At 39.8% G+C, this 22104-nt stretch overlaps 1 protein-coding gene and 1 pseudogene across 1 annotated transcript; one reads left to right on the top strand and one right to left on the bottom strand.

The window, feature by feature from the left end:
* Positions 1-2322, top strand: part of LOC145876063 (uncharacterized) — a 150587-nt pseudogene extending 148265 nt beyond the window's left edge.
* Positions 2323-2607: 285 nt separating this feature from the next.
* On the bottom strand, positions 2608-4834 carry LOC145876062 (uncharacterized). Its single transcript, XM_082971835.1, has 2 exons — positions 4831-4834; positions 2608-4747 (listed from the first exon to the last, which is right to left on the bottom strand). The coding sequence occupies exons 1-2, from the start codon at positions 4832-4834 to the stop codon at positions 4029-4031; spliced, it is 723 nt and encodes a 240-aa protein (XP_082827961.1). The 3' UTR covers positions 2608-4028.
* Positions 4835-22104: the final 17270 nt, after the last annotated feature.

Raw genomic sequence — 22104 nt, 5'->3', positions numbered from 1 at the left:
TTTCAGAGTTTGCTAAATCCAATGGTTCTAACCAAGAGTCACCTTAACTTTATTGACACCCAAATGGATACTGTCATTAACGTGGTTCTTCAATAATTACACACAATACTTAATACTGTAGCTGTTTAGTTACAGTCACATGTTCAACTATCATCAGCTGATCCAGGAAATCATTTTCTGAATGACAGTCACATGACAAACATCACGACATGCAACAACAACCAAAGTGCTTCTTCATTCATTACTCTGGTAAAGACAGTTATGCCGTGCTCCATGTTGGATCCAACATCCCTAACAAATTGATGTTTATAATGTATTATTGTCTGGTTGATTTACAGTAGGGTCTCGTTACTCTGTTTGTGCACAGAGATACACTCCACGTTGGATCCAACATCCCTACTTTGCTCATAATGTGTAGAGAACTGTTCCTTGATGGATAGGCTATTGTACAACACACAGAGCTATTTTCCTTTATTCAGGACATTTAGAATGACAACACATTACAGAGTAGCCTCGTGGGATTATTCACAAAATTATCTGGTGATCAGGTTATGAATTGTCATGACAAAGACATTTTAGTTTCCATGTTTCACCTGAAATATTAAATGATTTATAGTCCTAGGTCTATGTTGTTGTTAGGTGAAGTTATGGGTCCTACAGTAGGTCTATGTTGTTGTTAGGTGAAGTTATGGGTCCTACAGTAGGTCTGTGTTGTTGTTAGGTGAAGTTATGGGTCCTACAGTAGGTCTATGTTGTTGTTAGGTGAAGTTATGAGTCATACAGTAGGTCTATGTTGTTGTTAGGTGAAGTTATGGGTCCTACAGTAGGTATGTTATTGTTAGGTGAAGTTATGGGTCCTACAGTAGGTCTATGTTATAGTTATGGGTCCTACAGTAGGTCTATGTTGTTGTTAGGAGAAGTTATGTTAAACACTTAGTGGACAAACACTCATTGTCAGGCTGATGGCAAAGCGCAATATTAGCAAACACAGAAAGGGCCCTATATTGGAGACCAAAAATCGTCTGGCACACTGCTTAGAGTTTCATCAACTTTAATAACTTATTTCTAGCCTACAATCATCGATGTTACTACTAATGTGAAAACAAGACAAAATATGACTTTTCTTGCTCATTTTAAGGCAAATGTCAAATAATTTTAACATTCATTACAGACGTCAATTGTTGTCCAACATCATGGCGCCGCTGTTGGCATCACCTTTTACAGTGGATTACCGCTGTTGTGGGCCTTTAATCATCTGTCTGTCTTTGTTGTTCACGCAGGAGAGATACTTAACTATCGTGGATCCTCTGGGGAGCCTCAGCAACATCATGATGCTGACGAGGCAGAGAAGAGTCTCTCCAGATCAGAACACCTCAAGAAACACCTGCAGAGATCCACAGGGAAGAGAACTCACCGCTGCTCTGACTGTGGGAAGAGATTTACTTCCTCATCAGGCATTAAAATTCATCAGAGAACACACACAGGAGAGAAATCTTATAGCTGTGGTCAATGTGGGAAGAGTTTTGGTCAATCTTGCCATCTGACTCAACACAAGAGAATACACACAGGAGAGAAACCTTATAGCTGTGGTCAATGTGGGAAGAGTTTTAGTCAATCTAGCTATCTGACAATACACCGATGAACACACACAGGAGAGAAACCTTATAGCTGTAATCAATGTGGGAAGAGTTTTGTTTCATCTAGCGGTCTGACAGTACACAAGAGAACACACACAGGAGAGAAATGTTATAGCTGTGACCAGAGATAATCTGATAAAAGACTTCTGATCAAATATCAGAAAATACATGAAGGAGTTGTTTCATGATATCAATGAATTAAAGTCACAATGTAGAATGTTTAAACATTGTAGAAGGAGTATTTTAATGATGTCACAATGTAGAATGTTTTAATATTGTTCATACTAAGAGGGACCAAGAGTTTGTTGATTGGTCAGTCATTGGGTTCATTTGTTGAAATCAAATTAAGTTTTATTTATACAGCACATTTCAGACACGGATGCAACACAATGGCTTCACAGGAAAAAATAAATAAAAATGAAAATATTTAGAACACAACAAACAGAAGACTAACAACTGAAAGACTAATGAACATTCTAAGGAAATGACATTGACTAAAATATTAATTGGATGCAACATCCAACCCAAAATATAACTTGTTTTTTAGGAGGGGCTCTGAAAGACACTATGGGGGTGTCCACTGGAAGTTGACTAGTAACAACAACTGGGACATAAAAGACACCCACCATGAGACCCACTAAATCTGCCCAAGAAGAGGAAAACAAAAGAAAAACCCACACCAAACTTAAAGACAGGAAGTAAACCAAAAAGGTGGAGCAACTAAAGGTGTTGACTCTCCACATGTATCAAGACAACTGGAGCACTGGGCCAGACACTCTTAAATAGAACCTGGACCAGCTCAGGTGAAACACCTTCCCACTAACGAGATGGACAAGCCAGCACAGGTGTAACACATACTGACTAACGAGGTGACACCAATCAGTGCGTCCTACGTGCTAACGAGCTAGACGTGCTGACGGAGCTAGACCTGCTAACGGGCTATACGTGCTAACGAGCTAGACGTGCTAACGAGCTAGACGGGCTAACGAGCTATACGTGCTAACGAGCTAGACGGGCTAACGAGCTAGACGTGCTAACGAGCTAGACGGGCTAACGAGCTAGACGTGCTAAAGTCCAACCTCAAAACATAAATAGAAAAACCAAAGCCTGTAACACCTTCCCCCTTAAGACAACAAATATATCCTATATTTCTTTTGGACAAATTTGCTCACCACCAACGGAAAACAACTTCCATTTCACATTATAATCAACTACAATGATTCACCTTCACCAATATAAACATGGTGTCTACTGGCTGTCAACAATTAAAAACAAGAAAAAACACGTATTTCTAAATAATAATATACAATAGGATTATTTGTTTCTCCTTTTTCTTTCTATAGAATCCTAAAACTCACTAGCTTCTAGAACTCTCGTCTTCCTGAAACTCACTAGCTTCTAGAACTCTCGTCTTCCTAAAACTCACTAGATTCTAGAACTCTCCTCTTCCTAAAACTCACTAGCTTCTAGAACTCTCGTCTTCCTAGAACTCTCGTCTTCCTAAAACTCACTAGCTTCTAGAACTCTCCTCTTCCTAAAACTCACTAGCTTCTAGAACACTCGTCTACCTAAAAAACACTAGCTTCTAGAACTCTCGTCTTCCTAAATCCCACTAGCCTCTAGAACTCTCGTCTCCTTGGAACGAGCCCAAACAAAAAAAAAATCTCCAATACGGAAAAACATGCAGCCAAAATAAATAAAGATCCATGGCAACGCACTAGCTAAACGCAAAACACAAATCTTATATCCATTTGGGGGGAAATCAGGTTGAACCTGCTCTTCAAACTAACACAACAAAACAAAAAACACATGGAAATGGAGATATATTTCACCTCACTGGTTAGACAACCTGCAGAAGACAGTCAGCTACATTATGGAGTGATGCATTTAAATTTAGGGGTCCCTAAACAAAGGAACACAACACTTATTTGTCATAACTCATCGATATCATGTTGAAATCAATTGTGCCGAGAGGAGGGAGATGAGGTTGCGCGTCCTGTTAAAACTAACAGCTCAAAAATCACACGTAATCTGGGAATAATGTGTACATCCCTGGTTAGAGGACAATTTGTAGAAAACAGCCAGATACATTTTGATTCCAGTGGGTCACCAACGTGGTAAGTGTAACACAACTCTTTTTGTGTTAGTCACTTTTTGTTAAATCACATAAATAGTAACTCTTCCATTTCAGAGCCTGGATTTTCCCCCTGAGGCTAATATCCATATCATGTTGAAATCAATAGAACAGGGGACAAACATTTAGGGTTCTACATTGTGACATCATTAAAATACTCCTTCTACAATGTTAAAAACATTCTACATTGTGACATCATTAAAATACTCCTTCTACAATGTTAAAACATTCTACATTGTGACATTAATTCATTGATATCATGAAACAACTCCTTCATGTATTTTCTGATGTTTGATCAGAGAGCTTTTATCAAAGTATCTCTTGTCACACTGATCACAGCTATAAGATTTCTCTCCTGTGTGTGTTCTCTGGTGTAATGTCAGCTGGCCAGATTGAACAAAACTCTTCCCACATTGAGTACAGCTATAAGGTTTCTCTCCTGTGTGTCTTCTCTGGTGCACTGTCAGATCTGTAGATTGAACAAAACTCTTCCCACATTGAGTACAGCTATAAGGTTTCTCTCCTGTGTGTATTCTCTGGTGCACTGTCAGATCTGTAGATTTAACAAAACTCTTCCCACATTGAGTACAGCCATACGATTTCTCTCCTGTGTGTATTCTCTGGTGTCGTGTCAGCTGGCCAGATTGAACAAAACTCTTCCCACATTGAGTACAGCTATAAGGTTTGTCTCCTGTGTGTATTCTCATGTGTTTCGTCAGACCACTAGAGTCAGTAAAACTCTTCCCACATTGACCACAGCTATAAGATTTCTCTCCTGTGTGTGTTCTCTGATGAATTTTAATGCCTGATGAGGTGAATCTCTTCCCACAGTCAGAGCAGCAGTGAGTTCTCTTCCCTGTGGATCTCTGCTGGTGTTTATTGAGGTGTTCTGATCTGGAGAGACTCTTCTCTGCCTCGTCAGCATCATGAGGTTGTTGAGGCTCCTCAGAGGACCCACGACTGTCCCGCCTCTCTCCTGTGTGAACAACAAAGTCAGACAGATGGTTAAAGTCCCACAACAGCAGAAATCCACTGTTTATTTGAGGTAAAAGGTCGTACCCATGAAGTTATACAACAATTGACGTCTGTTAAATTATTTGACCATTAAGACAGTCAACTTAGCAACAATCATATTTTGTCTTGTTTTCACATTAGTAGTAACTAGAAATAAGTTATTAAAGTTGTTGAAATCCTAAGCAGTGTGCCAGATGACTTTTGGTTTCCAATATAGGCCCTGTGTTTGCTAAAATTGCAGCACGAGGGCAATGCGCACACAATGTGACTGGTTGCAGAAACACCTCCCTGCTAATGAGGAAACAGCTAGTTATGGATGTAGTATATCTGGTAATGAGGAAACCACTAGTTATGGATGTAGTATATCTGGTAATGAGGAAACCACTAGTTATGGATGTAGTATATCTGGTAATGAGGAAACCACTAGTTATGGATGTAGTATATCTGGTAATGAGGAAACCACTAGTTATGGATGTAGTATATCTGCTAATGAGGAAACCACTAGTTATGGATGTAGTATATCTGGTAATGAGGAAACCACTAGTTATGGATGTAGTATATCTGCTAATGAGGAAACCACTAGTTATGGATGTAGTATATCTGCTAATGAGGAAACCACTAGTTATGGATGTAGTATATCTGGTAATGAGGAAACCACTAGTTATGGATGTAGTATATCTGGTAATGAGGAAACCACTAGTTATGGATGTAGTATATCTGGTAATGAGGAAACCACTAGTTATGGATGTAGTATATCTGGTAATAAGGAAACCACTAGTTATGGATGTAGTATATCTGGTAATGAGGAAACCACTAGTTATGGATGTAGTATATCTGCCTGGAGCAAAAATGGTGAGCAAAGATTTTAGTTTTTCACAATGTATTCTGAATATTACAGCGCATATCAGGATGCTACTCAAGGAAACTCACATTAAGCTCTGTGTCTATTCACTAATTCAGCACCGTGGGGGAAACTCAGGGGAGTTCTCATAGGCTGACAGCAAAAATAGCCTCCATTTACAGGTTGCTTATGAGTGCATTTCACATTACTTTTGGATTATAATTGTAAAGCTCGTTTGAACCTCCTGCTTAATATGTTTGTGTTATTGTCGCAAATCAACTGCTTTACACTTAAAAAACACTTCAACCAGTAAAATGCTCTTTGGCTTTAACATCAGCCTGACAATGAGGGTTTGTACACTGTTTGCCAAATTGGCCCATAACTTCACCTAACAACAACATAGACCTACTGTAGGACCCATAACTTCACCTAACAACATAGACCTACTGTAGGACCCATAACTTCACCTAACAACAACATAGACCTACTGTAGGACCCATAACTTCACCTAACAAAAACACAGACCTACTGTAGGACCCATAACTTCACCTAACAATAACATAGACCTACTGTAGGCCCCATAACTTCACCTAACAATAACATAGACCTACTGTAGGACCCATAACTTCACCTAACAACAACACAGACCTACTGTAGGACCCATAACTTCACCTAACAACAACATAGACCTACTGTAGGCCCCATAACTTCACCTAACAATAACATAGACCTACTGTAGGACCCATAACTTCACCTAACAACAACATAGACCTACTGTAGGACCCATAACTTCACCTAACAACAACATAGACCTACTGTAGGACCCATAACTTCACCTAACAATAACATAGACGTAGGACTATAAATCATTTAATATTTCAGGTGAAACATGGAAATTAAAATGTCTTTGTCATGACATTTCATAACCTGATCACCAGATAATTTTGTGAATAATCCCACTAGGCTACTCTGTAATGTGTTGTCATTCTAAATGTCCTGAATATAGGAAAATAGCTCTGTGTGTTGTACAATAGCCTATCCATCAAGGAACAGTTCTCTACACATTATGAGCTAAGTATCTCTGTGTCCAAACAGACTAACAAGACCCTACAGTAAATCAAGCAGACAATAACACTTTATAAACATAAATTTGTTAGGGATGTTGGATCCAACATGGAGAACGGCATAACTGTCTTTACCAGAGTAATGAATGAAGAAGCACTTTGGTTGTTGTTGCATGTCGTGATGTTTGTCATGTGACTGTCATTCAGAAAATGATTTCCTGGATCAGCTGATTATAGTTGAACATGTGACTGTAACTAAACAGCTACAGTATTAAGAATTATGTGTAATTATTGAAGAACCACATTAATGACAGTATCCATTTGGGTGTCAATAAAGTTAAGGTGACTCTCGGTTAGAACCATTGGATTTAGCAAACTCTGAAATGATTTAGGATTTCTGTGCCCATGAAAACTGTTTCCCCAGCGTAACATAAGGAGACACTAAATGTTACGTAGGTAGAGAGCATTTCAGAGATCTGAATACAAAAAACTGTCCTAACAGGACAATAACCTAAACCACAAGGCCAAATCTACACTGGAGGAGCTTACCAAGATGACATTGAATGTTCCTGAGTGGCCTAGTTACAGTTTGGACTTAAATCATCTTGAAAGTCTATAGCAAGACTTGAAAATGGCTTTCTAGCAATGATCAACAACCAACTTGACAGAACAGGAAGGATTTTAAAAAGAATAATGAATATTCACATGAAGATCAGTCTCCTATTGGAGGACATCACGACTTCCCATCAAGCCAACTCCTTGAAGGCCTTACTATGACATCATTCACTCCTTCTAGTTTGCAGTTGTTAAAAAAACACTATTTTGCGCAAAACATTTATTTGTTTCCCTTTAGTGTGTTTATAATTTACTGTATTTATATATCACTTTTCAACAGGAAAAGTTAAAAAATCCCTGGAGGACGTCATGAACAATTCATACAGTACAAAAACATATTCAAGTGTAGAATGCCCTTTTAAAAATCACACATTAGTTCAACAACTGCAGAGTTTGTGTCCCTGTTTTATAAGATAGTACTCACTGTATTTACTGGTGTTAACCAGATCAATGCCCCTGTTTTATTAGATAGTACTCACTGTATTTACTGGTGTTAATCAGATCAATGTTCCTGTTTTATTAGATAGTACTCACTGTATTTACTGGTGTTAATCAGATCAATGTCCCTGTTTTATTAGATAGTACTCACTGTATTTACTGGTGTTAATCAGATCAATGTCCCTGTTTTATAAGATAGTACTCACTGTATTTACTGGTGTTAATCAGATCAATGTCCCTGTTTTATTAGATAGTACTCACTGTATTTACTGGTGTTAATCAGATCAATGTCCCTGTTTTATTAGATAGTACTCACTGTATTTACTGGTGTTAATCAGATCAATGTCCCTGTTTTATTAGATAGTACTCACTGTATTTACTGGTGTTAATCAGATCAATGTCCCTGTTTTATTAGATAGTACTCACTGTATTTACTGGTGTTAATCAGATCAATGTCCCTGTTTTATTAGATAGTACTCACTGTATTTACTGGTGTTAATCAGATCAATGTCCCTGTTTTATAAGATAGTACTCACTGTATTTACTGGTGTTAATCAGATCAATGTCCCTGTTTTATTAGATAGTACTCACTGTATTTACTGGTGTTAATCAGATCAATGTCCCTGTTTTATAAGATAGTACTCACTGTATTTACTGGTGTTAATCAGATCAATGTCCCTGTTTTATTAGATAGTACTCACTGTATTTACTGGTGTTAATCAGATCAATGTTCCTGTTTTATTAGATAGTACTCACTGTATTTACTGGTGTTAATCAGATCAATGTCCCTGTTTTATTAGATAGTACTCACTGTATTTACTGGTGTTAATCAGATCAATGTCCCTGTTTTATTAGATAGTACTCACTGTATTTACTGGTGTTAATCAGATCAATGTCCCTGTTTTATAAGATAGTACTCACTGTATTTACTGGTGTTAATCAGATCAATGTCCCTGTTTTATTAGATAGTACTCACTGTATTTACTGGTGTTAATCAGATCAATGTCCCTGTTTTATTAGATAGTACTCACTGTATTTACTGGTGTTAATCAGATCAATGTCCCTGTTTTATTAGATAGTACTCACTGTATTTACTAATGTTAATCAGATCTCCAGTCTTCTCTTCTTCGTCCTCCTCTAATGTGACAGTAATCTCCCCCTCTTCATCCTTCATTCCAAAAACGTCTTCATCTTCTTTCACTTCATCCTCCAATCCAAAAACGGCATCTTCCTCCTCGTCTTTCACTCTGAAAGCGTCTTCCTCGTCTTTCACTTCTTCTTTCACGGTAACAGCCTCACCTTCTACTTGTCTTTGTAATGTAACATCCTCCTCTTCCTCTTTCACGACAACGTTCTGCCACAGTCCCTCTTTCTCAGTCCAACAGACCTCTTCTTTAGCAGGAGGAGAGTAACTTAGTGAGCGCATGGTCGGGGATGTTAGCTAGCTAGGCTAATGCTAACTTAACCAGCCAGAGAGTTGACTTACAACGTAAATATTAAATTAAATGGGGTAGCTAGTTGTTTCCACATAAGTATGTTTGAATCATAGTGGCAATTAAACCACGAAATTGTCTAAAGAACTTGAATGTTTCGACTTTGTCGGCTAGCGAGCTACCGAGGTGGCTGCAGTTGTTGAAGAAGCGTTCCGTCCACTAGATTATACGTCACACTAGAAACATCGCCTGAAAGACACATATCGCCATCTGCTGTCTGGAGGGAGGAAACGCAGTTGAGGAGGGAAAACTATTTTTATTCTTCATTGAATTATAATATTATAAAGCAGTTCAGGGAAACGTTTTTTTCTCTCCATTAAATATGAATATTATATCAACACGTATAAAGAGCAACAAGTGTTGTTTGATTAGTTCAGATTTTAATGAGAATTTAAAACAAACTCTACATCTACTCCACATCTGTATTTCTGATTCAGTCAAATAACTAGATATCAAAATAAGCACCTAGTTATTGATACCCTTGATAAAGATGAGCTAAAATTACTGTATGAAATAAATAAATTAACTTTACCCACTACCAGGATATTTTAGCCCAAAACCTGGTTACCTCTCTGCTAGGAGGCTGAAACTTGGCCATAAGTGGAACTTACAGCAAGACACATCAACATCCACAAAGAAATGGTCAATTGGGCACAAAATCAACATTTTCAATGGCCATCTCAGTCTTCGGACTTGAACTCCATTGAAAACCTGTGGTTTGAATTGAACAGGGCAGTCCATAAGACAGACTAAATAAATCAAGGACCTGGAGAGATTCTGTATGGAGGAATGGTCTAAGGTCCCACCCAATGTGTTCTCTAATCTCATAAAACATTTCAGTGTCGTTATCCTCCCAAGGGGAGGGTGCTGGAGTATTGAAAACATGGGTGGCAATAATTCAGACCCCTACATTTTGAGAATTACATGTTAAACTAAATCTCTTTCTCTGAGCAATTGTATTAGTATAAAACAATATAATTTCCCTTTATTTTTTGGTGTAACAATACATCATGCAGATGTATATAATGAACAGACTAGGTCTATACTGCTCCTACATGGTGTAACAATACATCATGTAGATGTATATAATGAACAGACTAGGTCTATACTGCTCCTACATGGTGTAACAATACATCATGTAGATGTATATAATGAACAGACTAGGTCTATACTGCTCCTACGTGGTGTAACAATACATCATGTAGATGTATATAATGAACAGACTAGGTCTATACTGCTCCTACATGGTGTAACAATACATCATGTAGATGTATATAATGAACAGACTAGGTCTATACTGCTCCTACGTGGTGTAACAATACATCATGTAGATGTATATAATGAACAGACTAGGTCTATACTGCTCCTACATGGTGTAACAATACATCATGTAGATGTATATAATGAACAGACTAGGTCTATACTGCTCCTACATGGTGTAACAATACATCATGTAGATGTATACTACCGTTCAAAAGTTTGGGGTCACTTAGAAATGTCCTTGTTTTTGAAAGATTTTTTTGGTTTTGTAAACAGTGTGGTGGCTTTCTTGTTCTTTAATAACAAAGCTTTTGTAAACAGTGTTTTTGCAATGCAGCAATTCAACCATGAAGGCCTGATTCATGAAGTCTCTGAACACACAGTCTCCTCTGAACAGTTGATGTTGAGATGTGTCTGTTACTTGAACTCTGTGAAGCATTTATTTGGGCTGCAATCTGAGGTGCAGTTAACTCTAATGAACGTATCTTCTGCAGCAGAGGGAACTCTGGGTCTTCCTTTCCTGTGGCAATCCTCATGAGAGCAACCCATACCTTGTCACAACACAACTGATTGGCTCAAATGCATTAAGATGGAAAGAAATTCCACAATTAACATTTAACAAGGCACACCTGTTAATTGAAATGAATTCCAGGTGACCACCTCATGAAGCTGGTTGAGAGAATGTCAAGAGTGTGCAAAGCTGTCATCAAGGCAAAGGGTGACTGCTTTGAAGAATCTCAAATATAAAATATATTTTGATTTGATTAACCCTTTTTTGGTTACTACATGATTCCATATGTGTTACTTCATAGTTTTGATGTCTTCACTAATACTCTACAATGTACAGAATAGTAAAAATAAAAACCCTTGAATGAGTAGGTGTGTCCAAACCCTTGAATGGTACTGTATGTAAATGTGATATTTCAGTTGTTGTTTTTGTTACATTTGAAACATTTATAAAAAACTGTTTTTGCTTTGTCATTATGGGGTATTGTGATGTCATTCTGGGGTATTGTGTGTAGATTGAAGGGAAAATATTGATTTAATCTATTTTAGAATAACGTAACAAAATGTGTAAAAAGTGAAGGGTTCTGAATACTTTCTGAATGCACTGTATATATAGGGGCAGTACTTAGTGACATCACTTCCTGAAACCGGACGTACAAATATATAACATAGTTTCACAATATCAACATTCAATGTATCAAAATATATGACCAAGCTGGAAGTGTAAACACCAGCCCAGCCACAATCCTAGAGGTTCACTGATGATCAACCTCCTCCTTCACATCTGTCTCCTGATGATCAACCTCCTCCTTCACATCTGACTCCTGATGATCAACCTCCTCCTTCACATCTGACTCCTGATGATCAACCTCCTCCTTCACATCTGACTCCTGATGATCAACCTCCTCCTTCACATCTGACTCCTGATGATCAACCTCCTCCTTCACATCTGACTCCTGATGATCAACCTCCTCCTTCACATCTGACTCCTGATGATCAACCTCCTCCTTCACATCTGACTCCTGATGATCAACCTCCTCCTTCACATCTGATTCCTGATGATCAACCTCCTCCTTCACATCTGACTCCTGATGATCAACCTCCTCCTTCACATCTGTCTCGTGATGATCAACCTCCTCCTTCACATCTGACTCCTGATGATCAACCTCCTCCTTCACATCTGACCAGCTATCTATTTATCACTGTAAAAAACAAACTCCAAATGTAGAACAGCCATGGAGGAGGGTGAAAGGATAGCAGCCCCAACTGTCAGTGAGAGAGGAGGCTATTCTGGATAGGGCAGGTACTTTTGTGTAGTTCCTGTCCCTAGAAGTGAGGACGGAGATAATAGTAACATAATATTCAGTGTGGTGTAATCTGACTATAATGAAGTCTGTTTCTTGTGAGGTTTTCTGTCCTCAGATAAAGAGCTCTATGAAAGCCAGTCTACATATGAAGAGGTCCCAATGAAGAGCAGTGGTTCTCAGTCCTGGGGACTCAGAGGGGCACATTGTTGTTTTTGCATTCACACTGCACAGCTGATTCAAATGATTCAAACTCATCATCAAGCTTCAAGTGGTATTTATGTATTCATTTGTGATGCCATCCTTGATATGATCCTGTTATTGTCACATGCTACACATGTACATATGTGTGCCCATGCATCTATCAATCCAATGTTATCATGATTTGTTATCAGGGATATTATACTTTAGTAATCCACAATGACCTGGTGATGTAACAGTCTAATAATTACATTGTCTTCCATATTCCTACAGAGACCTTGTAACTGGAGATTCCTTCATAACGATTGCCTACAGTTACCGTGTAGGGCACTGCAAGGCTGGGTGACCAGGGTCATCTGGGACTGCCTCCTGGAGGAATTCAGGTGTGTGAAGGCTACCTGTGTCCTGCGTAACTTCATGAGGATGGACACGAGGACCAGGAGGGGATCTGCAGCTCGCCGCCGTGTGCCAGAGGAGGAGTCTGCTGCTCTGCAGGATGTTTCAAGGATGGGGTCCAACAACGCAGCAAGAGAGGCAATCCGTGTGCAGGAGATCTTCACCTCCTACTTCTTCAAAGAGGGTGCTGTTCCCTGGCAACACCATAGACGTCACTATGCACAACCAAAGGCTGTTTTAAGAGCCATTCACATTGCAATAAGAGTATTCTTCCATTTACTGAGCTATGTCAACTGCAGTTATTCAATTCACAGTTTCTCTCCCTTTGATTTCTACTTCTCAGGTGAGGGTGCTGTTTAGGTAAGGGTGTGATGTCTGTGCAAAAACAAAACAGGCTATTTTAAATCACCCATATTGAAAAAATGTAGAACAATTAGACACCCTATAACCCACACCTACACACTCATGTATCTATCTGATTGATGGATTGTGTTGTGCAGTAAACAGGCTCAGGTGTATAACTGTGGCTCCTTCCACCTTCAAAGAATAGGCAAGAGGGCCAACCATGGAGAATAGTAAGACACTTCATTATTTCTATAACTACGCTGTATTGTTTATCCTTGTGGGTCCGTTCATGTTTTTCAGCATAAAGTACTCTGCAGCCACTTAGTGTGGTGTGGACACCAGGTGAGGCCACACACAGATTCCTGTTGAACACTGTCGCTTTAACTACCTTATTTTCTCAATAACAGTCTCTCTCCTTCACTTCATCCCTCTCTCCTCTTCTCCCTAAATCCTCTAGGTTATATCAGCTGTGTCGGTGAACCCCTCCTGCATCTGAACGCTACAGTCACAAGATGCAGGCCTCCTAATTGTCCCTAGAATTTCTAAGCAAACGGCTGGAGGTAGGGCTTTCTCCTATAGAGCTCCGTTTTTATGGAATGGTCTGCCTACCCATGTGAGAGACGCAGACTCAGTCTCAACCTTTAAGTCTTTACTGAAGACTTATCTCTTCAGTAGGTCCTATGATTAAGTATAGTCTGGCCCAGGAGTGTGAAGGTGAACGGAAAGGCTGGAGCAACAAACCGCCCTTGCTGTCTCTGCCTTGCTGGTTCCCCTCTTTCCACTGGGATTCTCTGCCTCTAACCCTTTTACAGAGGCTGAGTCACTGGCCTACTGGTGTTCTTCCATGCCGTCCATGGGAGGGGTGCGTCACTTGAGTGGGTTGAGTCACTGACGTGGTCTTCCTGTCTGGGTTGGCGCCCCCCCCCTTGGGTTGTGCCATGGCGGAGATCGTTGTGGGCTATACTCGGCCTTGTCTTCGGACGGTGAGTTGGTGGTTGTAGACATCCCTCTAGTGGTGTGGGGGCTGTGCTTTGGCAAAGTGGGTGGGGTTATATCCTGCCTGTTTGGCCCTGTCCGGGGGTATCATCGGATGGGGCCACAGTGTCTCCTCATCCCTCCTGTCTCAGCCTCCAGTATTTATGCTGCAGTAGTTTATGTGTCGGGGGGCTAGGGTCAGTCTGTTACATCTGGAGTATTCTCTTGTCTTATCCGGTGTCCTGTGTGAATGTAAATATGCTCTCTCTAATTCTCTCTTTCTCTCTTTCTTTCTTTCTCTCGGAGGACCTGAGCCCTAGGACCATGCCTCAGGACTACCTGGCATGATGACTCCTTGCTGTCCCCAGTCCACCTGGCCATGCCGCTGCTCCAGTTTCAACTGTTCTGCCTGCGGCTACGGAACCCTGAACTGTTCACCGGACGTGCTTGTTGCACCCTCGACAACTACTATGATTATTATTATTTGACCATGCTGGTCATTTATGAACATTTTAACATCTTGACCATGTTCTGTTATAATATCCACCCGGCACAGCCAGAAGAGGACTGGCCACCCCTCATAGCCTGGTTCCTCTCTAAGTTTCTTCCTAGGTTTTTGGCCTTTCTAGGGAGTTTTTCCTAGGGAGTTTTTCCTAGCCACCGTGCTTCTTTCACATGCATTGCTTGCTGTTTGGGGTTTTAGGCTGGGTTTCTGTACAGCACTTTGAGATTTCAGCTGATGTACAAAGGGCTATATAAATAAATTTGATTTGATTTGAACTGGCTACATAGAGGGCTCAGCATGATCAGAGGTGAGAGGTCACTTGGTCAGGTCAACAGGAAGTATTATTAAAGAGATGCTTTACATTGAAATACAGCTAGAGATGCAGTAGTCCCAGAGTTAATGATCCCAGGTCAGTTTATATTATACAGGAAGTATTATTAAAGAGATGCTTTACATTGAAATACAGACAGAGATGCAGTAGTCCCAGAGTTAATGATCCCAGATCAGTTTATATTATACAGGAAGTATTATTAAAGAGATGCTTTACATTGAAATACAGATATAGATGCAGTAGTCCCAGAGTTAATGATCCAAGGTCAGTTTTGCATTTCACCTCCTGATTGATGACTAACAATGTTAGAATAAAAAAATAAAAACACAAGGTTTAAACATGCTCTCTCTCTCCATCTGTCTCTTGTCTGCAGGTATGTTTTGATGTGAGAGGATGCCAACCCCCAGTCCCATCATCGCCACCTCACCTGCTTTTAAGAACCTTTGGGCCGACGAGAGACACTATTATGTAATTGTGATGAACTGAGAGAATATTTATGTAGCACTGTGATTCATTAATCATGTGCTGCCTTCCCTGCTCCTATGTGCTTACCTCTTTCCCTTTCTGTCTTTTACACCTCTCTCACCACCTCCTCTTTCTTCCTCTGTTTTTATAATGCACAACAGATGTGCATTGAAGGACAGATTAAACTTGTATTTATAACACTTGGATAATGAGCTTTTCAATAAAGCGTTTCACATTCTCTACTGGTTGAAATGAAGTGTAATGTGATGAAATACTCCACCTATCCTGTGTTTATCAGATCAATGCAGATGAAGGGCATTAGATGTTGAGATGAACCAGTGTTTGAGTATTTACATGATGCATAGGAAGTGTAGTGTTCTGTTTTTTAACATTATATTTCTGTATATATGAATTACCTAGTTAAATCCTGTTTCTAGTCTATTAGTTACAATGTGTAACCATTGATGTCCCAGGATCAAGATTGGTAAACACTGTTGAAGTGTATAATTGTAATACATACATGCAGACACAGCGTCATTCAAAGACTGGAATTTGATACTCCTGGTATTGGATATGACTGAAAAATAATCTCAAAGACATTCATACCTAAACTGCACCTTTATTTGCCAAGGTAGAGTACATGATCAGTGAATATGTTAAATGTACAGGCTACAATGTGGGGATCTCATGCATGGTAATAACTACATGTATATACGACTTGCATCCTTGGCACAACATGATATTATATTCTACTCAATCCATAGGCTTCATTAATGTCATTCAGGCTGTTTTGAAGTTGATACAACTGGCTATGATAGCTGAGGTTCATAGGTTCTGAACTAATATGTATACCAAACGTTTGGGTCCATACACAGATCGGCTAGATAGCTAGCTACACATCCATAGGCATACAGGTATTTTAATCATCCACTGCACAATAAGCAAGAACATAGCTAGCTACGTTATTTCATCTATCTGCATGGCAAATATCAGCAATGCAAGCTAACACAATTGTACATTCAATTTTCAGTGAATTCTTCAGCTAGCTAGATTATATACATTCACTGTTTCACAAAACGACAGCCTGGTTTGCTGGTTGTTTCAGGAGTCCCTAAAACAACCAGAATGACAATTTCATACTCATGTCACAACACCCATAATGCTAGTCAGCTAGCTGGCTAATGTTAGATAGTCAGCTAGTTGGTTAATGTTAGCTAGTCAGCTAGCTGGTTATTGTTAGCTAGTCAGCTAGCTGGCTAATGTTAGCTAGTCAGCTAGCTGGTTAATGTTAGCTAGTCAGCTAGCTGGCTAATGTTAGCTAGTCAGCTAGCTGGCTAATGTTAGCTAGTCAGCTAGCTGGCTAATGTTAGCTAGTCAGCTAGCTGGTTATTGTTAGCTAGTCAGCTAGCTGGTTAATGTTAGCTAGTCAGCTAGCTGGCTAATGTTAGCTAGTCAGCTAGCTGGTTAATGTTAGCTAGTCAGCTAGCTGGTTAATGTTAGCTAGTCAGCTAGCTGGTTAATGTTAGCTAGTCAGCTAGCTGGTTAATGTTAGCTAGTCAGCTAGATGGTTAATGTTAGCTAGTCAGCTAGCTTGCTAAATCGCGCTTTTCGTAAATAAACTTTATGATAAGAAAAAGCATAATCGTTTGTCTCTACATTAACTAACATTCCTGTCAACTGTACATGTTTCTGCATGATTCGTTATGACGTTATAATCCCTTACATTTGCTTCCATCCTAGTATTTCTGTCCGCCATCTTTGATCCAGTTCAGTTCTGTGTAGGGGTACCCCTCTCTCCTAGTATTTCTGTCCTCCATCTTTGATCCAGTTCAGTTCTGTGTAGGGGTACCCCTCTCTCCTAGTATTTCTGTCCTCCATCTTTGATCCAGTTCAGTTCTGTGTAGGGGTACCCCTCTCTCCTAGTATTTCTGTCCTCCATCTTTAATCCAGTTCAGTTCTGTGTAGGGGTACCCCTCTCTCCTAGTATTTCTGTCCGCCATCTTTGATCCAGTTCAGTTCTGTGTAGGGGTACCCCTCTCTCCTAGTATTTCTGTCCGCCATCTTTGATCCAGTTCAGTTCTGTGTAGGGGTACCCCTCTCTCCTAGTGTTTCTGTCCACCATCTTTACTGAAGAAATTCTAACAGTCACTAGTGCAGCAGCAGCCTCCCCCGGTCCTAGTGCGGCCCCTTAAAAAGTTTAATATGCGATGGAACGGTTGACGAAAAAAATAAATCACAGAAAAAATATATTGACTGATATTGATTTATTTAAGGGGGGCTAATTAATATTTTAGTACCAGCGATGTCCCTAATGAATATTTAGGCTAATGAATATTTAGGCGTATCGACGTCCCGGATTCCTACCCTTTAACTTTTGTCTGAAAATTAAATAAACATTTTACTCAACTATGTTACCCACTCCAGTCAGCAGATGGCGGTGTGGGAATTTAAGGTAATGCTGTTGGTGTGACGTATAATGTAGTGGACGGAACGCTTCTTTCAACAGCAACAACAGTTAATCAGCCACCTCGGTAGCTCGCTAGACAAAATAGCCGAACCAATAAAGCTCATTAGACGCTTTAGTGTATATTAGCCACTGTGTTTTAAACCCACTTCTGTCGTCTAGTTAGTTATCCGATTTAATTTCATATTTACGGTGTTGTTGTTATTAGTCAGCTAGCGGGCTGGTTAAGTTAGCATTAGCCTAGCTAGCTAACATCTCCGACCATGCGGTCACTGAGCTACTCTTCTCCTGCTAAAGAAGATGAGGACATCACAGTAAAACAAGAAGTAGAGGGTGAGGCCGTTACTGTGAAAGAAGAAAAAGACGCGTTCAGAGTGAAAGAGGAGGAGGATGTTACAGTAAAAGAAGAGGAGGATGCAGTTTATGGAGTGAAAGAGGAAGAGGGGGAGATGACTGTTACATCGATAGAGGAGGAAACTGGACATCTGGGCCCGGTTTCCCAAACGCATCTTAAGGCGTCCAATGGTTCTAACGGTGAACTTAGCCATAAGATGGTTTTGAGAAACCGTTCCCTGATTAACACTAGTAAGTACTGTCTTCAATACAGAGGCACAAACTCTGCAGTTGTTGAACTGATGTGTGGTGTTAAAGCGGAAATATGCAATAGCTACATCCATATTGTGACTTTTAAATTATTAATTTATAGCCATTGATTGTTGAAGAATATAACACATGCCTCATGAGCTTAGTTCAACTGTTGTTCCCCATCAGAACCCCAAATAAGCTTTTTTTTTACTCCAATGTTTAGAAATGTAAACCAACACTGTATAGCCTCAACATAGTTTAAACTATAATGTTGATATCATGGATGGTCAGTCCTTGCATCCATAGGTCTGTCTATGAATTTGAGAGTAGTTACATTTCTCCAACCCCATAATCATCTTATAACCAAAACAGTGGTGGAATGACAGCTTTGTTGTTGTATGAACTGCAGATTGCTGGGTTGTGTGGGTTTTTTCAACAGTAACAAAATGGCTGCCCAGAGGCTTGGTTTGGTAAACAGCTGAGGGATGGGGGAAGGAGGAGTGTAACCACTCAAATTTATTCATCCAGGATGTCATAATTATAGTTTAACCAGGTTTCTAGGATATATAGTATATTCTAGAATTCATCCATGATGTCATAATGATAGTTTAACCAGGTTTCTAGGCTATATAGTATATTCTAGAATTCATCCATGATGTCATAATGATAGTTTAACCATGTTTCTAGGATATATAGTATATTCTAGAATTCATCCATGATGTCATAATGATAGTTTAACCAGGTTTCTAGGCTATATAGTATATTCTAGAATTCATCCATGATGTCATAATGATAGTTTAACCAGGTTTCTAGGCTATATAGTATATTCTAGAATTCATCCATGATGTCATAATGATAGTTTAACCAGGTTTCTAGGATATATAGTATATTCTAGAATCCATCCATGATGTCATAATGATAGTTTAACCAGGTTTCTGGGCTATATAGTATATTCTAGAATTGCCAGTGTAGATTTCCTGTGGAGGCAAATTATTAGAGCTGTTGATAAGTCATTGTATAATATTCAGCCAGTTGTTTTTCATGCCATTACATTAAAGGCAAGACATACCTAGATTAAATTACATTCATGAATTGGTTTGAAACCTTTGTTTTAAACTCTTCTCAAAATTGGTGCCTTGCCGGATTTGTAAAAAATGGTTTTAAATGTATTTAAATGTAACCTTTATTTAACTAGACAAGTCAGTTAAGAACAAATTGTTATTTACAATGACTTCCTACCCCGGACAACGCTGGGCCAATTGTGTGCCGCCCTATGGAACTCCCAATCACGGCCGGTTGTGATACAGCCTGGATTTGAACCAGGGTGTCTGTAGTGAAGCCTCAAGCACTGAGATGCAGTGTCCGCTGCGCCACTCGGGAGCCCCAAAATCATGTTCTAGTGCTGTCCCCAACTAAAATACATCTTGGTCAACCAAGAGTCATCTGTTCTTTCTACCAATCACCCCATGTGTTTTTATAAAATCTGTATGTACTGAACTTGTCTGATGCTTTAAGCACGCTGTTTGATTAAATAAATAAGACACACAAATGACGAGGGAGCCAGTCGTCAACATGACCTGACTGGAGGGAGCCAGTCGTCAACATGACCTGACTGGAGGGAGCCAGTCGTCAACATGACCTGACTGGAGGGAGCCAGTCGTCAACATGACCTGACTGGAGGGAGCCAGTTGTCAACATGACCTGACTGGAGGGAGCCTGTCTTCAACATGACCTGACTGGAGGGAGCCAGTCTTCAACATGACCTGACTGGAGGGAGCCAGTCTTCAACATGACCTGACTGGAGGGAGCCAGTCTTCAACATGACCTGACTGGAGGGAGCCGACCAGTTCTGAAAGCCTTTTGCCGTACCCTCATCCTACTCCTCTGGTGATGTAGACGTTATCCCAGGCGCTCTCATTTGTTGACTTCTGTAACCGTAAAAGCCTTGGTTTCATGCATGTTAACATCAGAAGCCTCCTCCCTAAGTTTGTTTTACTCACTGCTTTAGCACACTCCGCCAACCTTGATGTCCTTGCCGTGTCTGAATCCTGGCTTTGGAAGGTCACCAAAAATTCTGAAATTTCCATCCCCAACTACAACATTTTCCATCAAAATGAGAGGAGTTGCAATCTACTGCAGAGATGGCCTGCAAAGTTCTATCATACTTTCCAGGTCTAAGCCCAAACAGTTCAAGCTTTTAATTTAAAAAATGAATCTCTCCAGAAATAAGTCTCTCACTGTTGCCGCCTGTTACAGACCCCCCTCAGCTCCCAGCTGCCCTGGACACCATATGTGAATTGATTGGCCCCCATCTATCTTCAGAGTTTGTTCTGTTAGGTGACCTAAACTGGGATATACTTAACCTCTCTAGGGGGTTTTCAAAACGTTTGAAATGCTATTACTTCAATTTCTCAAACATATGACTATTTTACAGCTATTTAAAGACAAGACTCTCGTTAATCTAACCACACTGTCCGATTTCAAAAAGGCTTTACAGCGAAAGCAAAACATTAGATTATGTCAGCAGACTACCCAGCCAGAAATAATCAGACTACCCATTTTTCAAGCTAGCATATAATGTCACAAAAACCCAAAAGACAGCTAAATGCAGCACTAACCTTTGATGATCTTCATCAGATGACACTCCTAGGACATTATGTTATACAATACATGCATGTTTTGTTCAATCAAGTTCATATTTTAATCAAAAAACAGCTTTTTACATTAGCATGTGACGTTCAGAACTAGCATACCCCCCGCAAACTTCCGGGGAATTTACTAACAATTTACTAAATTACTCACGATAAACGTTCACAAAAAGCATAACAATTATTTTAAGAATTATAGATACAGAACTCCTCTATGCACTCGATATGTCCGATTTTAAAATAGCTTTTCGGATGAAGCACATTTTGCAATATTCTAAGTACATAGCCCAGCCATCACGGGCTAGCTATTTAGACACCCGGCAAGTTTAGCCTTCACCAAAATCAGATTTACTATAAGAAAAATGGTCTTACCTTTCCTGTTCTTCGTCAGAATGCACTCCCAGGACTTCTACTTCAATAACAAATGTAGGTTTGGTCCCAAATAATCCATCGTTATATCCAAATATCCTCTGTTTTGTTCGTGCGTTCTAGACACTATCCCAATGGTAAATCACGGTCCCACGCATGGCGCATAACGTGACATTTTTTTGAAATATTCCATTACCGTACTTCGAAGCATGTCAACCGCTGTTTAAAATCAATTTTTATGCAATTTATCTCGTAGAAAAGTGATAATATTCCGACCGGGAATCTGTGTGTCTGTAAACGGAGGGAAAAACAGAAAGGCGGGGGCGGCCAGTGCTCGAGCATGAAGCCCTTTGTCCTCTGATAGACCACTTAGCAAAAGCGCTCGTGTGTTTCAGCCAGGGTTTTGAATTACGTCATTCAGGTTTTTCCCGGGCTCTGAGAGCCCATTGGAGCCGTAGGAAGTGTCACGTAACAGCAGAGATCCTTTGTAATGAATAGAGATGACAAAGAAGG

The sequence above is a fragment of the Salmo salar genome, unplaced genomic scaffold, assembly GCF_965601325.2.
Source record: "Salmo salar unplaced genomic scaffold, fSalSal1 ptg000432l, whole genome shotgun sequence".
In the NCBI taxonomy this organism is placed as follows: Eukaryota; Metazoa; Chordata; class Actinopteri; order Salmoniformes; family Salmonidae; genus Salmo; species Salmo salar.
The sequence above is the reverse complement of the archived record's forward strand: the minus strand, read 5'-3'. Positions and strand labels throughout refer to the sequence as shown.